The 22089-nt window shown below is 38.0% G+C and overlaps 1 protein-coding gene across 1 annotated transcript in view; it reads left to right on the forward strand.

Annotated features, from left to right (window-relative positions):
• Window positions 1-22089, forward strand: part of MAMDC2 (MAM domain containing 2) — a gene marked incomplete at its 5' end in the record, with an annotated part of 180948 nt that overhangs the window by 140618 nt on the left and 18241 nt on the right. Inside the window, 2 exons of the mRNA XM_079705840.1 lie at window positions 5666-5759; window positions 7659-7811. Of these exons, the coding sequence (XP_079561966.1) occupies window positions 5666-5759; window positions 7659-7811 (247 nt within the window). The remainder of the gene's footprint in view (window positions 1-5665; window positions 5760-7658; window positions 7812-22089) is intronic.

A 22089-nucleotide genomic window follows, 5' to 3' on the forward strand; every position in this document is an offset into this window, starting at 1 on the left:
ATGGCTGGGTCTACAGCTAGTTGTTATATGACCTTGAGCTCATATCATAGGGTCTCTGGGCCTTTTCCTCATTCTAAAAAATATCTGATTCTGAGGTCTCTTCTGGAAACTCCTTTTCCTTTTCAGTGACCAAATGAATTGAAAATAATGCAGATTTCTGAAATCACTGAGTTGAGAGATCTGGGTATTTACCACACAAATAGCAATGAAAAACTTTGGCTGCTGATCTGCAAATCTACCACAGGGTGCCCTCTACCCTAAAATGGAAGGCTCTTAGGAGCAGAAGGACTCATGCTGGGTAAAGCTGGAAGCTGTTCAGTCTTTGTTGCTTGTGAAAGCCAAGAGCTGAATTAAATCAGATGGGTCTTTAAAAAAAGAAGAAACAAAACAGATGGATCTTTTAAGAAAAAAGTGTTGGTCAGCTAAAGACTTATTTAAAAACACATGGTCATTCTGCCTTTTGTGGGATCTGAAGACCAAATATAGTATCTTCAGGAGGCATGCTGTTACGGTTTAGCAACTATTTCCCCAAACATGGCTGGGATTCTAAAAATACTAAAGTCTTATACTCATTTTTCTAGATAAAGCTCCACTCAGCCTGTCTTTAGGGATTTGTGAAAATTCCACCCTTTTAGCCAAGTGTCTAATGTCCGAATTTTTGTTTTGCTTTATGTTTTTTTTTTAATTCTCTTAACAACTTATTGTCAAACAGTTAAATGAATGCAGTTGCGTTACATAGTATAGTATATCCTGCAATTGTGTCAAAAGCATCTTAATGAAGGGCTCTGGAATTCCACTGACTGGATTATAGTAATTTTGTGAGTAATTATTCCACCAGCTCTGCAGTCGCCATATCCAAATTTATCTGTGCAAATGATTCCAAAAGATTTCAAACCTCGTCAGAATAGAAGTTAAATTTAACCCAGAATCAAACCCTCTGGTAAATTGTTGAGGTCCACTGCTTATAACAAGGACCGAACTAGGTTTGTTTTCAAACATGGGTAATTTATGGTATTGTTGGCATAGGATTGAAATGTTTCGATGTGAAGATAGGAGGCCATTTCTGGAAACTATCATTCACATACTAATTATAGGCCCAACTGGGGCTCTTCAATTGGTAAAGTAGGTGGTGGATTAACCCAACAACCTGGCCAGCGATGTCTCTCTGGAAGGCCATGAAACTACTTTAAAAGTCAGTGAAAAACCAGTCAGTTCAGCCAGTGTTGAGCTCTTTAATACCAACGATGTTTTTTTAACTATACATCAAAGGTGTGTGGTTCCCTGCAAAAGATTTCATTTCTTCCCTCCCTCAGCAAAGTCCTATTCATTGTGTTGGGTACCACTTAAACTATGATACTTAATAAAGTTGTAATTAGTAACCCTAATGCTTTTTCTTTCCTGTGTGCTTTAATCAAGAACTTTTCTGGACTTTTACAGGTTTAGGGGCAGTCTAGCCCCAGTCTTGTGGCTGCGTTTCTGTACAGACTCTCTCTCCACCCCACTGTCCCCACCCCCTGGGAGAGAAAAACTTTAGGAGACAATTAAAATTTGTATACTATGAGGAAAATTTTCTCAGTTACCCTTAGGATTTGCTCCCTGTCATTGTGTTATTTTGAGGGAGTAGATCATTCTTTTTTGAAAGGGAGGCAAGTGAAAACAAAGAAGATACTTTATTGCCCTTTGACAATCTGCAGTTTTCTGAAGCAGGAAATTGGAAGAGTGAAGCCCTGATCATCTCCAGGATGATTATTCAGCTGGAGTGTCAGTCCATCTCCCTTGCTTTTTTGCTCGTTTGCCTTTTCTTTCCAGGGCTTGAGGATATTTCATTGCTCCTTAGAACTACCACCTGGTGATGTGCAGAGGAAAAGAAAACTAATTCAATCTAGCCTGCTTTTAACATGTAAACAACTGTCCTGCTCTGACTGGGAAGAATTAACAGGTTGAAATTGACAGAGAATCCAAAAAGGAGGTAACAGATCTGAAAGTTCCTCACATAGGGACTACACATAATAGAAATTTAGCAAGTGGGGTTTGATAATCCACGTAGCAGTTTTCTACCACCCTTGACTGGTGGTTCTCAGCCAGAAAAGATTTTGCCCTGGCCTCCCTCCCCAAAGGGACATTTGGCAGTGTCTGGAGACATTTTTGATTGTTATAACTTGGGGCTGATATTGGTATCTAGTGAGTAGAGACCAGGAATGCTTAACATACTGCAATGCACAGGGCAGTCCCCTACAGCAAAGAATTATCTGGCCCCAAATGTCAATAGGGCTGAAATCAGAACACCCTGCTGTAGATAAATGAGCATGTGCAATGTCTAATTTTAATATGATAAGAAGTAAGTTAAATCATGTTTTTGATCCTTACTTGACTATATTTAAAATTATTTGTTTGCAAATATGTATTTATAGCTCTCTGCATTCACTGCCTATTTGTATTTCCAAAGTTAGTCTAGCTAAGTTTTCTCAACACTTAATATTCTCTATCAAAAAAATTTTTAAAGTATCACTAGTCCCTAAGGACTGGAACCTTTAGTGCACTGAAACAAATTCATTTACACAAATCTAATTTGCCCCTAACTTTTAAGAGATTTGCATAAAATCAAGAACACCTGTCTAAGAAACAGCAATTTACTTTGTCCCTCTTCTCCCCTCTTAAATAGATATTAGTATATATTCAAGTTGCCTAAGATTTTTTCCCAGTCTTTAGAGATATTCTGTTTACTTTGAGACACTGCCGAAAATGAAATAAACACTGTTTTAAAAAAAAGATCTATAAATAAACAAGAGATTAATCCCCTTAAGAACTTAGACTATGGGCAATTTCCTTCTTGTCACATTCTTAATGGGTCCCAGGGACAGAGTTCTTAAGAACAGACCGAAATGTTTGGCTTTCTCTTCTCCTGTGTCAGCCAGGCCCAATCCTCAGCTTACCCAGTCACCAACTACGCTAAAATAACCTCTCCACCTCAAGAGGCCCTTAAAATGCAAGATGGCGGCACAAGAATAGGAGATGACATTATCAGCATTATTTATAGCAGGGTGGAAATCCAATGTGTTAGACCAAACAAGCTGATCTTGTCACGTTTCTTTTGTGTGTTGGAATGCTGATAGACAACTGCCGAACAGATCTGAGGTTTGAGACCTTAGTTTGAATCTAGTACATAGCTGACTGACTTTGTGGCTCTTTTATCAGTATTCTAAGTGTAGAAAGAGTTCTAAGATAGAAATAACCTAGTGGCCTGCTGTTGTCCAAAACATCTTTAGCATTTCACTTAACCTACTGTGGCAGTTCACAGATTTGTTTGGAACATCCAAAAGGAGCCAGGAAGCTCTATCCAGTGGAACTTTCTACAGTGAGGAAAAGTTACATATCTGCCATAACCAGATCACTGGCTTTATGTGGCTATTACGCACTTGAAATGTGATTAGTGCACCTAAGGAAATGAATTTTAAATTTTATTTAATTTTCATTTAAATAACCACATGTCCTCATGGCTACTATAATAAACAGTGCCAATCTGAAAAATAGTAACTCATTATTCCACATCTTCATTATAGATATTTTGATTCCTTCTTCTTTTCTCTCAATTATAAATATAGCAAAATTAAAGAATGTTTAGAAAATGAAAGGAAATTCTATTCAATACCTGTAATTTATGAACCTAACAAAATTGTTATACATTTGGTAAATTTTCAGGGTTTTTTTCTATGTATTTTTAGATGAGTTTGATATAATTTACCTTATTTTATTTTGCTTTATTTTATCTATTATAACCAGCTTTTTTTCACTTAACATTATGAAAGGAATATATTTCTCTACTACTAAAAAATATTCACAAGCTATCAGAGTTAATGATTGCCTATTTCTTAGATCTTAGCACCATGATTTGTGTATTTCCTCTGTTTTTGAAATCTTGGGTTCTTTCATTTGTTTGCTTCCTTGCTTGCTTGGTTTTATGGTCATTATAAAATAAGGCTGTAGTAAACATGTGAAAGCATGTTTACATTTCTCCTCTTTAAGATATGTTTACCTGCCAAATGTTTGAGTCTTATTTAGGTAATAATTTACATGATGAATCATTTCACTACCACAGAATCATTTTGAAAAAGTACTTTTTCACTATTCATGTGAAAAACAGACCTTAAAGAAGCGAAAGGAAAAGAAAGCCAAGTCTTTTCTAGCTGCAGCACTATTAATTCAGTAAATTACGAGACAGATTACTATTCCTTCCCATAGAACAGGAAGAATTGCTGATAAAATGTAACTGTACTCAGGGCTGATGCCATAGACCTCTGCTTTGCAAATGGGGAACAAGTTCCCACACATAAATCCTACAAGTAAAATATTTTACATAGTCAGATCATCTCTAGAATTTATAAAGATAAGAAAATTAATGGAAGTTAAATTTAAAAACCCAAAACGCCCCTTTTATTTTGTTCCTTGTAAATGCATATATTTATATACTATTACATCTCCAAACTATCCTTTTTATAATTTAAAGTAATATGAATACAGTCCAAGTAAACTTTCACACATCTTACGATTAGGAGTTATTCTGAAGATATTGGCCTAAGACATTTTATATTTTGCATAGTGATAAACTGTCATGAGATTTTTCAATTTCTTTTTAAATAAATTCTATATTCTGGTGGCTCTGATCATCAAAGAGCAGATAGATCCTATTGATAACACAGATAAATTGAAGACATAGCATACTGTATATTAGAACCTAAAAAAAATCAAATGTTCTCATTATTCATAATTTGGGTTGTACTTTCTATAATATTTCTTTGTCTTTTTTGAATCAAGATTTGTATTTGAGGGATTGACCATGGACTGAATGACCTTGTTCTCATTAAGCATTAGGTTATACCTGTGAAGCAGCTTTATAAACTGCAAAGTACAGTGAAAATCTAGTATAAATGTTTTGAAAAGTGCTCTTTGCTCATCCTATACATGAAAAGGAGACTTTTAAATTGGCTTAATGGAAAGAAATCCAAGACTTTTCTCTCTCTCTCTGGCACAATGAATTTAATAATTTATAGTAGAGATTTATTTTTCCTTCACATACAGCAGTAAAAATGTTTGGCCTGATAAAATAACTGCATTTAGGGCTTTTATTAGTGATAACACTCAGGGACATAGATCTTTACTTTGGAAATGGAACTTGGGTCTCCAGATAGCAAATCACTGGGACTTTGTTCACTCTATGAATGAAGCACATTGACAGAAAGTCACTTCCAAAAAATCAATAGTGTGTTTACACTGGAAATGTTTGTAAAAAAGCTTGGACTGCCATCCACCCTGTATGCACTTTGTGGATTATCTGGGGAAAATATTTAAAAGTTGACTGGTTTTCCTCTGCCACCTAGTTAACTTCTTGCTTTCCTCTCCCAGTGTTTTAAAAAATGCAAACTAATTTCAGCATTAGTGTACACAACATATCATTGTGAGCTTGGTTCTGCTGAAAAAAAGAAGAGAAGTAGTCCCAGGGTCATATATAAATGGTTAACCATGCCACTGTGATCTGTGTTGTTCACAGACAATGAAGAGGTGCCTGTAGTTTGCTTCTGCACATCTGTTGTGCCAAGTACATCCCAGGTCATAAGAGTTTCCAATTTTCAGTTAACAGAACTCACAGTTTTACTTTTCTGAATTGCAGGTGGTTTTCATGAGCCTGTGCAAAAGTTTTTGGGACTGTGGACTTGTAGCCCTGGATGACATTACAATAGAATTGGGAAGCTGCTGGTCTCCAGGTAAGATGGAGGTCATTTCAGCTTTCTTTTGTCTCCCTGGCCGATTCATGGCATGTCCTGTTTCTCTAAGAACATACCACGTACATTTAATCTGTGCTAGTCTGTCCTTTGCTTTTCTTGCCAGAAGTGCCTCTCTCATTTAGAAATGATGCCTTGAATGCAATGTGTGACTTTGTACATATGACTTGACCCCTGTATCTTCATCTATAAGAGAGGTGGTAGTACCTACCTGAAAAGTAGGGATAATACACTTAAATTCCCTAGTGTAGGACCTGGCACAAAACAGTGCTTTAAAAACAAATACCTTCTGGGCTTCCCTGGTGGCACAGTGGTTGAGAGTCCGCCTGCCGATGCAGGGGACGCGGGTTCGTGCCCCGGTCCGGGAAGATCCCACATGCCGCAGAGCGGCTGGGCCCGTGAGCCATGGCTGCTGAGCCTGTGCTCCGCAACGGGAGAGGCCACAACAGTGAGAGGCTTGCGTAACGCCAAAAAACAAACAAACAAACAAAAACAAATACCTTCTATTATAATTCCTTCTGTTATTATTATTGTTGTTGCCTCATACGCATGCAGATTTTCAAGAAATATTGATGAAATTGTTATTATACATAGACGAGGCTAAACATCATTTCTAAATGATAATAAATAAATATTTTCCAAGTGAATTAAATGACAGTGGAACAATTGAGCAAGCATTGATGATAGTGACAAATATTGTGGCTGTGTGTTGGGCATTATGTCTAATGAGAAAATTGTGCATACCGCAACCCAAATCATTGGTTTCTATCTACTAATTACCACTGCATCCTAAGTCTCAGGGCATCCATTTCTTTAACAAACAGGCAAATTGTGGCATCAATTTGGCACCAGAGAATAATCTCCATGTTTATTTAATTAAAAGATAGTTTGTTTGTAGTTGATTTGTGTGGCACTGCAAGAACAACATAAAACAAGATAAAAATCTCTACACTCAAGACGTAGAAAAGGTAATGAGGCTTCATTAGCTTGCAGTGTATATAAAATAAAATGAAGTAAAATAATTATCATGCAAGAGATGGAAAAGATAAGCTATTTATTAGAGAATCTAGATGTAGGGAGGTACAACCAAGGAAGTTCCCAGGAGGTTGGGAGGTGACACCACTCTAATAATAATCATTATTACAGTTATTGAAGATAGCACCCAAAGACATAAACATTTGTTTTTGGAAATGGAAAATAAGCCTCCAGGTAGCAAAACACCAAGTTCTAATATATATTTAGCTAATATTTATTGAGAACTTCATGTTCTAAATATTTTACATACATCATCTTATTTAATCCTCACAACCCCCTGAGGTGGATACCATTAATACTCCCACATTACAAATAAGAATGCTGAGACACAGAAAAATTCAGTAACCTGCTCCACACATACTAAGCTATGTCTCCAAAATCACATTTAATTCTTTCACATTCTCCCCCTCCTCCAAAGCAGCTATAGAGTTGCTCTGAGGATTCCCTTCACTCATTCTGGATTTCTGAAGAAAGCTCCTGCATGCCGTTTTATTATTTTTATGTTTCCATAAAGGCAACATACCTCCAATTTTCAGAGCTTTATAAGCTCAGTCACACAAATAAATTCACAAGTCAGAGAAAGTTTCTTTCTCAAAGTATTCCCATACTTTTGGATCTAGATTTCTGATTGTTCTCTGCCTCTCTGGCAGAACCTAGGGTGGAGTCCAGCCTCTAGCTGGAGGCACCAGCATGGCTTAGGTGGGCTTCTGGTGAGGAGACTGCCTCTTCATGTGGGGCATGTGGCCAGACGACACCCATACGTGCAGCACGTGCTTCCAGTGAGCCTTGGAATACATATTCATTGAAAGAGCCTCAGCAATCGCAACACCTGCTGTTTCCTTGCAGAGAAGCTTCCAACTCCACCTGGAGAGTGTACTTTCGAACAAGATGAGTGTGCATTTACTCAGGAGAGAAGGAACCGAAGCAGCTGGCACAGGAGGAGGGGAGAAACTCCTACCTCCTACACAGGACCAAAGGGAGATCACACTACTGGGGTAGGTGAGTTATGCCACATGGTGCTGTTTCCTAAGGAAACCAGAAATAGCATTCTAGGGGTCATTTACCGCATTTTGAAATGGGAAAAATGATGTGTCTAGAATAAACTGCATGTGGGATACTACACATGTGGGGTAGGTAATTCAGTATGTGCATTTAAAATCATTCTTTCTGTTTATTACATTGCTTATATATCTTGCTGCAAAAAGGACTTAAAGAGCTTACAACAATATGCACACAAATATAATTTAATTAGAGGTAGGTTTAAAAATAAAAGAGAGATGGACAAAAATGAAAAAAAAGTATATGATGATGTAAACTTAAGCCCAGGACTGAGACCTAATATAGAAATATGCTGGCAGACAGGGGAGGAGATATATCAGTTTGAGCCCTCACTTTCTAGAAACTGAAAAAGATGGAAAACTCATCTGTACAACATGATTTACAGTGTTCTTAGGATAGAAACAGATGAAGCAGTCCATCAATGGGTGGAGGCAATAAGGAGGTGCATTTTCTGTAGAAAATGTATAAACTACAATAAACTAGGCTAAAAGTTGATCTACTTCTTATTATCACCATGTGTCAGCAATTGTAAACAATGTCAGTGATAAAAATACTCCCTAAAGAACAGACGTTTCTCACTGACCCTCTCAATTTTACTTGGTATACCAGTTGGATAACAGCACATCATTTGGCCCAGAAGAAAAGAACTATCCCTGATACTAAGATTATAGAGATATTTCCTGAAGGGTCCTTACAGAGGGTTGCATAGTGCTGCTTCTTATGATCTACCTCAAGATAAGTCTAGGGAATAACACCACAGAGCAACCTATAGCATAACCTATTTGTTGAATTGGCTTAATTTGGTAGGGTGCAATCAGGAACAGCTTTGTTTTTTCTTTCTAACGCTCTCTTCAGACATACCCTAGAGAATTCTCCCTTCCCCATCCCTTGGCAAATCCCATAGCTTCTCAGTCTGGTTGAGGTATAGGAGCCGCCACACATTCAGGTATGTTAAAAAGTCCAATTCAAATTAAAACTTCAGTTTCTCATTCAATCAAATCATCTTTCTCCCTCAGCATGGGCCTGATTCACAGTTTGGAGATGATAAAAGGGAAGACTCTCTGTGCTTTAACTGTGTTTAACTTCCTCCTCTGCCCCTCATCTTCATGATCCTTTAGGCAGAGTGAGTGGAGGAAGGATTAAAAGAAAATAACTTTTTAAATGTTTGGTGCTGTTTCAAATTCTTTCTTGGATATTGAATACCTTCTGTTATGACAGATATCTAAATACTGCCTCTTTTGCATCTTACCATTTTTGGCACTGTACTCTCTGGCTGATCTCCTATGGCTACCCCCTCTTCCCCTAGCACTTGCACTACAGAGGTACAACTCACACAGATTTTCTGCTTACGTTCCTCCTGGCACTTTTGACTTGGGTCCTTCTGAGAGCCTTTGGTTCCAGCCACCTTCTCAGTGAGTATCCATTTGGCCTCGGACCCTAAATGCACCTTTGCCTGACTAAGAAGAAGATGTGCAGCTTGGTCCTCCCACTGACCTCTCTTTCCTTCCTGTTGCTTCGGAGAGTCTGGGACAGTGTTGCATCAGTTAGGGAGGCTGTTGAAGAGATTCAGCCTTGGTTCGACCAGGTTCCAGCACTGAGTAGAAGATTCTAAGAGAGATCTAAGAGTGTGTGAGACTATATCTGGAAAGACAAGGAAGTTAAAAAAGATGACAAAAAAGACTTGTATATGTTAGGACTATTTTGGTTGGGAACAGTTTGTTACCCTTTGTAACAGAAAGAAAGGCCATTTCAGGGCCGACTTCAGGCATAGCTTGATGTAGGGGATAAAACTATGTCACTGGGATCAGTCTCTCTCTCCATCTCTCTGCTCTGGTTTTTCTGAGTTGGCTCCAATCTCAGACAGGCTCTCCTCTCATGGTAGCAAGAAGCTACAGCAGCTGCAGCCTCATAGCCTTTCAACACTGAATCTAGTGAAAAGAGATAACTCAAACCAACAAACAAAAAATGAGTCTCACTAGCTCTGATTGGCAGTGTATTGAGGGCAGAGTACTATCAAATTCCTGTTTGAATCCCCACAGGGCTTACTGTTTGACCTTATACACTACAGAGGCTCAAAAATGTCCATGGAGTGAATAAATGAACCTACAAGCCTTCACTGATGTATATGAGAATAACTAACCATTTAGTTAGCAAGACCCCTAGAAAATGTGATAATGGGGAGAAACTAAATTACAAGAGGAGTAGAGAAAGATCAAGAATAAATCAGCTTTAGTTCGAGTCCATTGTAATCATGATGTTGTCTGTATGTATGTTTTTCTGGGGGAGGGACTTGATAGCTTTTCTTCCATTTCTCAGGAACGCCAAGAAGGCTAGCAACAACAGATCTGAGAAGAGGGCCATGCTGTGGTGGACTGCCACAGGGGAATTCTCTGGGTAACAGGCCATGCCATGTCTTAGACACGGAAGAGAGGACAAAACAAAAATAGTGAGCAGTGGAGAAAGGGAGTCTCTGAAAAGGGCAAGGAAGGTCACCAGGCCTGGTTTTAACAGACCCATGAACTATGGTATCAAGGCTGCCCACTCACTAGGTATAAGCCCTTGAGAAAGTTACTTAAAATCTCTAAGTCTCAGTGATGTCATCTAGAAAATGAGAATAGTTATAGCTACTTATCTGTTGGCTTACTTCAAAAGATGGTTGAGTTTAAACTTGTTTAACTTGTAGATGACATTCTACCTTCTCCCCATACACAAAATCTATGAAAGTCTTACAAAAGCGCATGCAGTAGAAACTCCATTACTCATCATTTTGCTCCTTTATTTACCTTGTTCCTGGTTTAAGGGCACATGTTAGTTAACTTGGTGTGGCTTTGTTTAAAGAAAATTGTATGATTGTGTTTGCTTTGTCTCTTTGAAAACTTTGAAGAATGTTTCAGCTGGTTGGGGTGAAACTTCATAACAAAAATTGTAATGCAAAAACTTCTTAGTGTGTTCAATACTTATTCCAAGAAAATAATTGACACAGTGTACAACACAGAGAATTCTGGTTTTGTATTATTTTTTTTTCCCAGTAAATTGCTTCTAGGATTTGCCTTCTTCTCCATCCTTCATTTCACCTGTCTCAATGCAAACTTCCTAAAGGTTCTCAAGACACCTTTCAATTTTCTACCCATATAAAATTTTTTACAGATTGTATCTTTTTATTCCTATGTACAACAATGCAGAGGGGTAGCAAATTTTGCTATGTGGTGCCCAGGGTACCTACAGATATAGCACTTGAGTTTTATGTCTTGGTTTTGTTCTTTAAGTTACTTTAACAGTTATTCTACTGAGGAAATAATAATATCTAATGATCATTTATGGAGCGTTTACCACATGCAGGCACTGTGCTGGGACCTTTATATCCTGTCTTAGTCAGTTTGAGTTGCTATAACAAAAATACCATAGACTGAGAGGCTTAAATAACAAACATTTATTTCTCACAGTTCTGAAGGCTGAGAGGTTCAAGATCAAGGTGCTGGCAGATTCGGAGTCTGGTGAGGGCCCACCTCCTGGTTCATGGACAGCAGTCTTCTTGCTTTGTCCTCACGTAGCAGAAGAGGCAAGGGAGCTCTCTGAGGACTCTTATAAGGGCACTAATCCCATCTATGAGAGCTTGGCCCTCATGACCTAATCACCTCTCAAAGATCCTACCTCCATTACCATCATATTGGGGATTAGGATCTCAACATATAAATTTCAATAAATAAACATTCAGTTGTTAACACATCCTTACCACAACTTGTAAAGTATGTGAAAGTGTCCATTTTTCATATGAGAAAACTGAAGGTTGGAGAAGTGCCTTTCCAGGGCCACACAGCAATAAGTGGTAGAGTAGGGACTGAATCTCAGGAATGTTGGGCTCTAATGTCCATATTCTTTCCACACTGCCTCACCACCAGAGTTTCCCAGCCTACACGATAGTAAGAGACCACACATGACCTGGAACAGTTGTGACAGCTGATACGTGAAAAGCACAATTCTTCACTTAGCAGCATAATCTCACCCCTATTACCCTTCACACCAAAGAGGGGTGTCTGCTCTTGGAAAGGATATATTCAAACTGATGGTAGTTTTAGACATCCACTGAAATGTATCAAGCAGAAAGTATCTAAATTTTTTCTGACCTGTTTCTAGTGTCAGTGAACAAATATTGTCAGTCTAACTCCAGGACTGCAGCCCACACACCCACTGTGTATCCTAAACCTTCAAAGGGTGGCTTCCCCTTTTCCTGGCCTCTAATGGCCTAATGTGGGCTGATATATTGGCTCTCAGATTACGGTATGACAAGGATCACCCATTCGAAAATTAAAGCATAAGCAATTAAAGGCCCTTTTAAAACAATTGTTTGTTTGTTAAAACCACCAGTGTCATAAGCTACATGTGCATAATGTAAGATGAAACATCTTAGAACTGGGGGCAACCATAAATGTTATTTAGTGTAGGGTATCTACGATCTTGATTTATTCCATGTTTTCTGAGGACCCACTATGCATTAGGCACCACGTAATTGCTGCAGAATTACAATAAGTAATGTAATAACAGTTAAGTTCTAGAGATGATGGAACCATGCAGAGAGGAACAGTTAGCTCTCCTTGGGAGCGTCTTAAAGAATGAGTGGGAATTCATCAAGAAGAACATCAGGGAGTAGGGAAGCATTTCAGGATGAGGGAATGACAGGTGCAAAGCATGGATCTATTAAGCAGTATGGCAGCTTCAGGGAACTGCAAGTGATTCTACCTGGCTGCCATGTAGGATACTGTCAGCCAGAATTCCCAAGATAGTGAAGTCTGAGATATAGGCTTGTATGCAGGTAGTACATTTGGAGATGTGATCCCAAGAAGTACAAGTGTGGGGCAAAGGCATCAAAGCAGAGAAAGAGGGAGAGCTGATACAAGGATGCATCCCTGACTTGGCCACTGCTATGACCATCTGGCTGCTTGATCTGGTGGGAACAGCTGAGAAACCATGTTGAAGTATGTCTCAGAGCCATCACCCAGGGGAAGAAAGGGAGAAGCATTTGTCCACAGGTTCCCTTCCTGCATTGGCCAAAGATAAGTGTCCATTCAGCACTGGCTACTCTCTCTTCCCTTATTTCTAGGTTACATTTGCATGGGTGCTGAGTGATTCTTCCGAGGGCCAAGCCCAAAATGACTGCACAAAACTCAGCATCAAATACAGGAAGTAACAGGCAGTTGGCATGGGCCCAAGACAAGGCATCTATCAGGTGCATCTGAGTGAAACTGTTTAAAGACTGTGTAGAATTAGTTGTAGTAATGGTGACTAGAATAAGAGACCAGTGAGACAGAAAATCTGTAGTAGTGAACAGAAGCATCTCGTATGGGCACATCTAGGAAAGTGGTGGGAGATGACAGTGGACAGTCAGATGAGAACCAGATCACCAAGAGCCTCGTCTACATGTTAAGGAATTTGTATATTCACTCTCTGTAGAAAAAGCATTCATTGAAAGGCTTTAAATGGACCATTTTAGTGGCCCCAAAGCAAAATGATGAAGCTTTACTTGATAGTTTTCCCAATAGACATCATAGTAGGCACCACTTTCTTAGCCATCCTGCTTAGGGGCTTTACATCTAACACTATCCTCAACATCTGTCTAAGTGATCACAAAGGTCTGGGAAAATGAGAAGCAGTTCCATCTCAGAAAAGGCTTGAAACCCTTCTGTAGTGGCTCCCTCATAAAGATGAGGGTAGACAGAGGCAAATTGGGGATGAGAGCCAGGACTCAAACACAGTTCTCTTGATTCCGCCTTCAGCTCAGGTGATACGTAAGGTGAGGTCTTGGGCATTTATATTCAGATCAGCTTGAAAAGAAACAGGCCAATACCGTGAATGAATGACTTTTGCTGAATGTTGTACAATATGAAAGAGTATCAACTTCATAAATCAGAGGCCAGGTGTCAAAAACATTATAAGAAAAAGGATTATCACATCTAACTCCTTTATTAGGATTAGAATTGGTTCTATATCAGGTAGCTTTTAGTGTATAGCAAACACCCCAAAACTTAGTGGCTTAAGATAATAACCCCTTATTTCACTCACTATTCTGCAAGGTGACAATTTGATCTGGGCTGAGCTGGGCAGTTCTGTTCTTGGTTGGGCTCATTCATGCATCTGAAGCCATCTGCCAGGTTAATAAGGAGCTGGCTAGTTTAGGGGGGCCTCAACTGGGATAACTTGTTCTGCTAGGTCAGATTCAAAGAGTGAGGAAATGGACTCTATCTCTTGATGGGAGGAGCTACTGGATATAGGGAAGGAATAATTATGGCTATTTTTGCAAACAATCTACCATAGATTATATCAACCTTCAAAATGGTCCCTCCTGAACGGGTTATTATTGTGGAATCTTGTAAAGTCACTTGCATTGATGGTAGAAGTAATATTTAGCAAGTAAAAGTATGTGACACCCAGTTAAATGTGAATTTAGCAAGTAAAAGTATGTGACACCCAGTTAAATGTGAATTTCAGATAAACAATGAATAATATTTAGTAGAAGTATATCCAGATTTTGGACATATTTTTGAGTGCAAGTCATGGAAACAAAGAACATTAAAACCAGAAAGGACCTTAGAAAACACATGGCCCGGAGGTTGCAAATTCAGATGCAGTCATGTGTTAGGAAACCATGTCTTTAGCAGGAGGGCTGTTATGTAACAGAGTGTGGTGGGGACTGTGGTTTGCTGATGTATGTGCATCATCTAAAGGTACTCAAAATCAAGTTTTAAGAAATTATTGTGATACCTAGATAAGTATCTGCAACCAAGTTTAGCTCAGATGCTCCCAGGTTTTACCTCCTAACTGAGGTTATTTGATTCAACAAACTGACATAGCTAATTAAAGGGGGGTCTAGGACTGGAACCAGATGATCATGACACCCAGTTCTGCACTGTCTTCCTACACTGAGTTGCTTTTCCTTTAGCCTTACTTTGACAACTATTCAGTATTAGTTTAGAACTTGGATAGTAATCCAGGACCCCTAAATACCCATCCAGGGATCTCCTAGATACTGCTAGAAAAGTACATTGCTATTCATTTTTTTAAAGTAAAATACTTACTGAAGTATAACATGTACATAGAAAAGTGCTGCAAATTTCCCTCTAAATGCAGTTTTAGCTGTAACCCACGTTTTAATAAGTTGTGTTTTCCCTCTCATTCAGTTCAAAATATTTTCTCATTTCCATTTTGCTTTTTTCTTTTATGCATAGGTTATTTATAAGTGTATTGCTTAATTTCTAAATATTTGGGAATTTTCTAGTTACTGTTTTTAACTTGTTTCTAGATAATCCAACTATGCTCAGAGAACATACCCTTAATGATTTCAATCCTTTGCAATTTGTTGAAATGCCCAAAAAAGAGTCAATTTAGGTAAATGTTCTATGTGTGTTAGAAAATAATGTATATTTTGTTGTTGTTGTATGAAGTGGTCTGTATATGTTGACTGAATCAAGCTTGTAATCCTGTTCCTATTTTCTATATTTTTACTGATTTTTATCTGTTCAGTTGAGAGGTGTATTAGTTTCCTATTATGATTGTGAATTTATTTCTCCTTTCAATTCTATCAATTCTTGCTTGTATATATTTTGAACCTATGTTATTAGGCATATAGAAACTGTATTTTTTAAACCCCAGAAGATATGACTGGTTTGGTTTCTTCTATATTTATTCACATATTTCTCCATTCCATTAGTATTCATTCCTTCCTGCATTTCCATGTTTCTCTCTTGAATTTTTTTTTTTTTTTTTTAGGAAATATTTCTCTTCTGCCAGAAGTATTTTCTTCTGCATCTAGTGTTTTATTTTGTTTTTGTTTTTGTTTTGCTTTGGGGTTGTGTGTGTGTGTGTGTGTGTGTGTGTGTGTGTGTGTAAGTCCACTGCTGATGAATTCTCTCAGTTTTTGTTTGTCTGAGAATGTCTTTATTTTTCCTTTACATTTGAAGGATGTTTTTGCTGAGAATAGAATTCTAAGTTGACAATCATTTTTTTAATCAGACCTTTAAAGATGTCATTCAGTTGTCTTCTGGCTTCCATCATTTCTGTTGAGTCAGTTTTCAGTCATATAGTTGTTCCTTTGAAAGGGTACTTTTATTTTCTGGATGCTTTTAATATTTTCTCCTCATGTTTTGTTTCCAGCATTTTAAAATGATTTGCATGTGTGTAGTCTTCTTTGTAGTTATCCTGTTTGGGGTTCATTAAACTTCCTTAATCTTTAGGTTGAGTTTTCAAAATTCTTGACCTTTATCTTGTCAAATATTGCTTCTGCCCCACTTTATCTCCTCTCTTCCTGAGATTCCAATTACATGTACATTAAAAGATCTCACCATGTATTATATATCCTTTATGCTCTTTTACAAAGATTTTCTTTCTTTTTGTTCTCCATTCTTCAGTTTGTATATTTTCTATTGACCTATTTTTTTTTAGTTTGCAAGTCTTTTTTGCTGTGTCCAGTATGCTGTTAAATTCAATGATTGATTACTTAATTTTAGTAATTCTATTTTTCAGTTACAAAATTTCCATTTGTTTTTACTACTAGCTTTATTAAGATAGAATACACACACTATACTAAGTTATTGCCTTATGCAGTTGTCTTTTAAATCAGATATTTTAAAAAGAGAAACAAAAATACATTTATTCTTTTATATATACCTATATAGTTAACTTTATCAGTGCTCTTTCTTTCTTCATGTGGATTGAGTTATTGTCTAGTGTCCTTTCATTTCAGCTTGAAGGATTCCCTTTAGTAGCTAGTGATGAATTTAGTATTTGTTTGTCTGGGAATGTCTTAAGTTCTCCTTTGCTTTTAAAGGATACTTTTTCTTGATATAGAATTCTTGGTTTTCTTTCAGTACTTTTGAATTATGTCATCTCACTGCTTTCTGGTCTCATGTTTTCTGAGGAGGAGTCAGATGTTAATCTTATTGAGGATCCCATGTACATGATGAGTTACTTGAGTCACTTTTCTCTTGCTTTCAAAGTTTTCTTTGTCTTTGTCTTTCAGCAGTTAACTGTGATTTTTCTAGGTGTATGTCTCCTTGAGTTTATCCACTTAGAGTTGTTTGATCTTCTTGGGTGTGTAGATTAATATTTTTCATCAGGTTTGGAATATTTTTGGCCATTATATTTTTTAAATGTTCTTTTTGCCCCTTCCTCTCTTTCCTTCCTTCTGAGACTCCCATTGTGCATATGGTAATACACTTGATGCTGTCCCACCAACCTCTGAAGCTCTATTCATTTTTCTTCATTCCTTTTCCTTTGTTCCTCAGATTGGATAATCTCAGTTTACCTGTCTTCGAGTTTACTGCTTCTTTCATCTGCTAGTTCCAATCTGTTGTTGAGCCTCTCTTGTGAATTTTTCATTTCAGTTATTGTGCTTTTCAAATCCATAATTCCTAATTGGTTTTTTGTAAATTCTCTTTTTAATGATACTCTCTATTTGGTGAGACATCACTCCCATACTTTCTTTTAATTCTTCAGGCAGAGTTTCTTTTAATTCCTTGCACATATGTATAATAGCTGACTTAAAGTCTTTGTCTAGTAAGTTCAATTATAGGCTTCCTTAGAGACAGTTTCTATTGACAGCTTTTTATCTTGTCTATGAGCCACAGTTTCCTGTTCCTTTGTGTGTCTCATAATTTTTGTTGAAAACTGGTTATTTTTAATACTACAATGTGACAGCTTCCCCTCCTCCCAACATTTTGTTGTTGTTGTTGTTGTTATTGCTGTTGTTCCTGCTACTTGTTTGTTTAGTGACTTTCCTGAACTAATTATATAGAGTCTGTATTCTTTGTTGTGTGTGGCCACTGAAAAATATGCTCAGCTTAACCATCAACTAACGATTGAAGAGAGATTTTTCTTAAATGACTTGAACCAATACATCTCCCAGCCCTTGCAAAGGTGCTCTGTGTTTGTACTGGGGCATGGTTTCATTGCTCAAGTAGACAATTTACATCTCTGCTAGCCTTCACTTTTTTCTTGTTCAGAGACTCAAAGTCAGCCAGGGTAGGACCTTCTCAGTTCTCTCCTGGGTATGTGTATATCTCTGCACATGTGCATCGTTTTCTAGATTGACAAGGATATTTTGGAGTTTTGCAAAGCCCCCCACAGACATATCATTCCCTAATTTTTTCTTGAAAATTTTTTGTCAGCCTTTTGTTAGCTTCCATTAATAGCACCTTAGGCAATTGCAATGTTAAACAATTGTTTGATTGTTCTTGGCAAATGCCCATGACATAAGGCTGTTCATACAGAATAACGTTTACCTCAGTCAGGTTAAATAAAGACAAGGTATGGGAATGAAACTTGACAAGCACGTCAAGTAATGACAGTTTTCTGTATGTATGTATGTATGTATGTGTGAATATTTATCTATATAGTATATAGATATGGCACTGGAATGCTGTTCAGGCATAAAAAAGAATGAAATCTTGCCATTTGCAACAACATGGGTGGACCTTGATTGCATTTGCAAAGTGAAATAAGTTAGAGAAAGAGGGCCAAATGCCATATGTGCTCACTTATATGTGAAATCTAAAAACAAAACAAAACACCAAATTCATAGATATATAGATAGATTGATGTTTGCCAGAGGTGGGGTGTGGGGTGTGGGTGAAATGGGTGAAGTGGTCAAAAGATATCAACTTCCAGCTATAAAATAAAGTCATGGGTATGTAATGTACAGTATGGTGACTATAGTTAGTAATGCTGTATTGCATGTTTGAAAGTTGTTAAGAGAATAGGTCTTAAAAGTCCTCATCACAAAACACACATACACAATTTGTAACTGTGTGTGGTGATGGATGTTAACTAGACATGCTGGATTGATCATTTTTAAATATATACAAATATTGAATCATTATGTTGTACACCTGAAACTAATATAATGTTTATTGACAATTGTATCTCAATTTTAAAAAAAGGAAAAAAAGAATTTGGGTAGTCTTAGTCTTGGGAAGGCAGAGGAGAGGAAGGGTATTGCTTTGCTAAATGTGGATAACTTTAAATGTTTTGCCTTATCTTTTCAATCTATCCTCTATTGTTGAGGCCAGTAAGGAAATGTAAAACCTCAAAATGAAATTTTAAACAGCGATTCCAATGGAGTAAAAAAGACTTCGTTGCATAGTCACGACTTAGCTCGCCATTTCCTTGGAGGGAGGACTACTGGCTGTTTTATTTCTGAAGAGGAGAGAGTGGAAGGTACACAGCAGAGTCCAGAAGAAATTCCATCCTGGCAGATGAGAGACTCCCTCTAGTGAGAGCACCGGAATCACAACCAACTGCTGAACAATCATCATCAGGGAGACACTGGAACTCACCAAAAAAGATACCCCACATCCAAAGACAAAGGAGAAGCAGCAATGAGACGGTAGGAGGGGTGCAATCACAATGAAATCAAATCCCATAACCACTGGGGGGGGCGGTGATTCACAAACTGGAGAATACTTATACCACAGAAGTCCACCCACTGGCGTGAAGGTTCTGAGCCCCACTGTCAGGCTTCCCAACCTGGGGGACCAGCAACGGGAGGAGGAATTCCTAGAGAATCAGACTTTGAAGGCTAGAGGGATTTGATTGCAGGACTTCAGCAGGACTGGGAGCAGCAGAGACTCCACTGTTGGAGGGCACACACAAAGTAGTGTTCACATCAGGACCCAAGGGAAGGAGCAGTGACCCCATAGGAGACTGAACCACACCTACCTGCTAGTGTTAGAGGGCCTCCTGCAGAGGTGGGAGGCAGCTGTGGCTCACCACAGGGACAAGGACACTGGCAGCAGAAGTTTTGGGAAGTACTCCTTGGCGTGAGCCCACCCAGAGTCCACCATTAGCCCCACCAAAGAGCCGGGTAGGCTCCAGTGCTGGGTCGCCTCAGGCCAAACAACCAACAGGAAGGGAACCCAGCCCCACCCATCAGCAGACAAGTGGATTAAAGTTTTACTGAGCTCTGCCCACCAGAGCAACACCCAGCTCTACCCACCACCAGTCCCTCCCATCAGGAAGCTTGCACAAGCCTCTTAGATAGCCTCATCCACCAGAGAGCAGACAGCAGAAACAAGAAGAACTACAATTCTGCAGCCTGTGGAACAAAAACAACATTCACAGAAAAATAGACAAAATGAAAAGGCAGAGGACTATGCATGAGATGAAGGAACAAGATAAACTCCCAGAAAAACAACTAAGTGAAGTGGACATAGGCAACCTTCTAGAAAAAGAATTCAGAATAATGACAGTGAAGATGATCCAGGACCTCGGAAAAAGAATGGAGGCAAGATCAAGAAGATGCAAGAAATGTTTAACAAAGACCTAGAAGAATTAAAGAACAAAAAAACAGAGATGAACAGTACAATAACTGAAATGAAAAATACACTAGAAGGAATCAATAGCAGAATAACTGAGGCAGAAGAATGGATAAGTGACCTGGAAGACAGAATGGTGGAATTCACTGCCACGGAACAGAATAAAGAAAAAAGAATGAAAAGAAATGAAGACAGCCTAAGAGATCTCTGGGACAACATTAAACGCAACAACATTTGCATTATAGGGGTTCCAGAAAGAGGAGAGAGAGAAAGGATCCGAGAAAATATTTGAAGAGATTATAATCGAAAACTTCCCTAACATGGAAAGGAAATAGCCACCAAGTCCAGGAAGCACAGGGAGTCCCAGGCAGTATAAACCCAAGGAGAAACACGCTGAGACACATAGTAAGCAAATTGACAAAAATTAAAGACAAAGAAAAATTATTGAAAGCAACAAGGGAAAAATGACAAATAACATACAAGGGAACTCCCATAAGGTTAACAGCTGATTTCTCAGCAGAAACTCTACAAGCCAGAAGGGAGTGGCATGATATATTTAAAGTTATGAAAGGGAAGAACCTACAACCAAGATTACTCTACCTGGCAAGCATCTCATTCATATTCAAGGGGGAAATCAAAAGCTTTACAGACAAGTAAAAGCTAAGAGTATTCAGCACCACCAAACCAGCTCTACAACAAATGCTAACGGAACTTCTCTAAGTAGGAAACACAAGAGAAAAAAAAGACCTACAAAAAGAAACACATAACAATTAAGAAAATGGTAATAGGAAAATACATATCGATAATTACCTTAAATGTGGATGGATTAAATGCTCCAACCAAAAGACACAGGCTTGCTGAATGGATACAAAAATGAGACCCATATATATGCTGTCTACAGGAGACCCACTTCAGACCTAGGGACACATACAGACTGAAAGTGAGGGGATGGAAAAAATATTCCATGCAAATGAAAATCAAAAGAAAGCTGGACTAGCAATACTCATATCGACAAAATAGACTTTAAAATAAAGAATGTTACCAGAGACAAGGAAGGATACTACATAATGATCAAGCGATCAATCCAAGAATAAAGATACAACAATTTATAAATATGTATGCACTCAACATAGGAGCACCTCAATACATAAGGTGAATGCTAACAGCTATAAAAGAGGAAATTGACAGTAACACAACAATAGGAACTTTAACACCTCACTTACACCAAGGGGCAGATCATCCAGACAGAAAATTAAAAGGAAGCACAAGCTTTAAATGACACAAAAGACCAGATATAGATAATTGATATTTATAGGACATTCCATCCAAAAACAGCAGATTACACTTTCTTCTCAAGTGCACATGGAACATTCTCCAGGATAGATCACATCTTGGGTCACAAATCAAGCCTTGGTAAATTTAAGAAAATTGAAATCATATCAAGCATATTTTCCTACCACAACACTATGAGATTAGAAATCAATTACAGGGGAAAAAATGTAAAAAACACAAAGATATGGAAGCTAAACAATACATTACTAAATAACCAAGGGATCACTGAAGAAATCAAGGACGAAATAAAAAAGTACCTAGAAACAAATGACGATGAAAACACGATGATCCAAAACCTATGGGATGCAGCAAAAGCAGTTCTAAGAGGGAAGTTTATAGCAATACAAGCCTACCTCAAGAAACAAGAAAAATCTCAAATAAACAATCCAACCTTACACCTAAAGGAACTACAGAAAGAAGTACAAACAAAACCCAAAGTTAGTAGAAGGAAAGAAATCATAAATATCAGAGCAGAAATAAATGAAATAGAAACAAAGAAAACAATAGCAAAGATCAATAAAACTAAAAGCTGGTTCTTTGAGAAGATAAACAAAATTGATAAACCTTTAGCCAGACTCATCAAG

The sequence above is a fragment of the Hyperoodon ampullatus genome (genome assembly GCF_949752795.1).
Source record: "Hyperoodon ampullatus genome assembly, chromosome: 6".
Lineage (NCBI taxonomy): Eukaryota > Metazoa > Chordata > Mammalia > Artiodactyla > Ziphiidae > Hyperoodon > Hyperoodon ampullatus.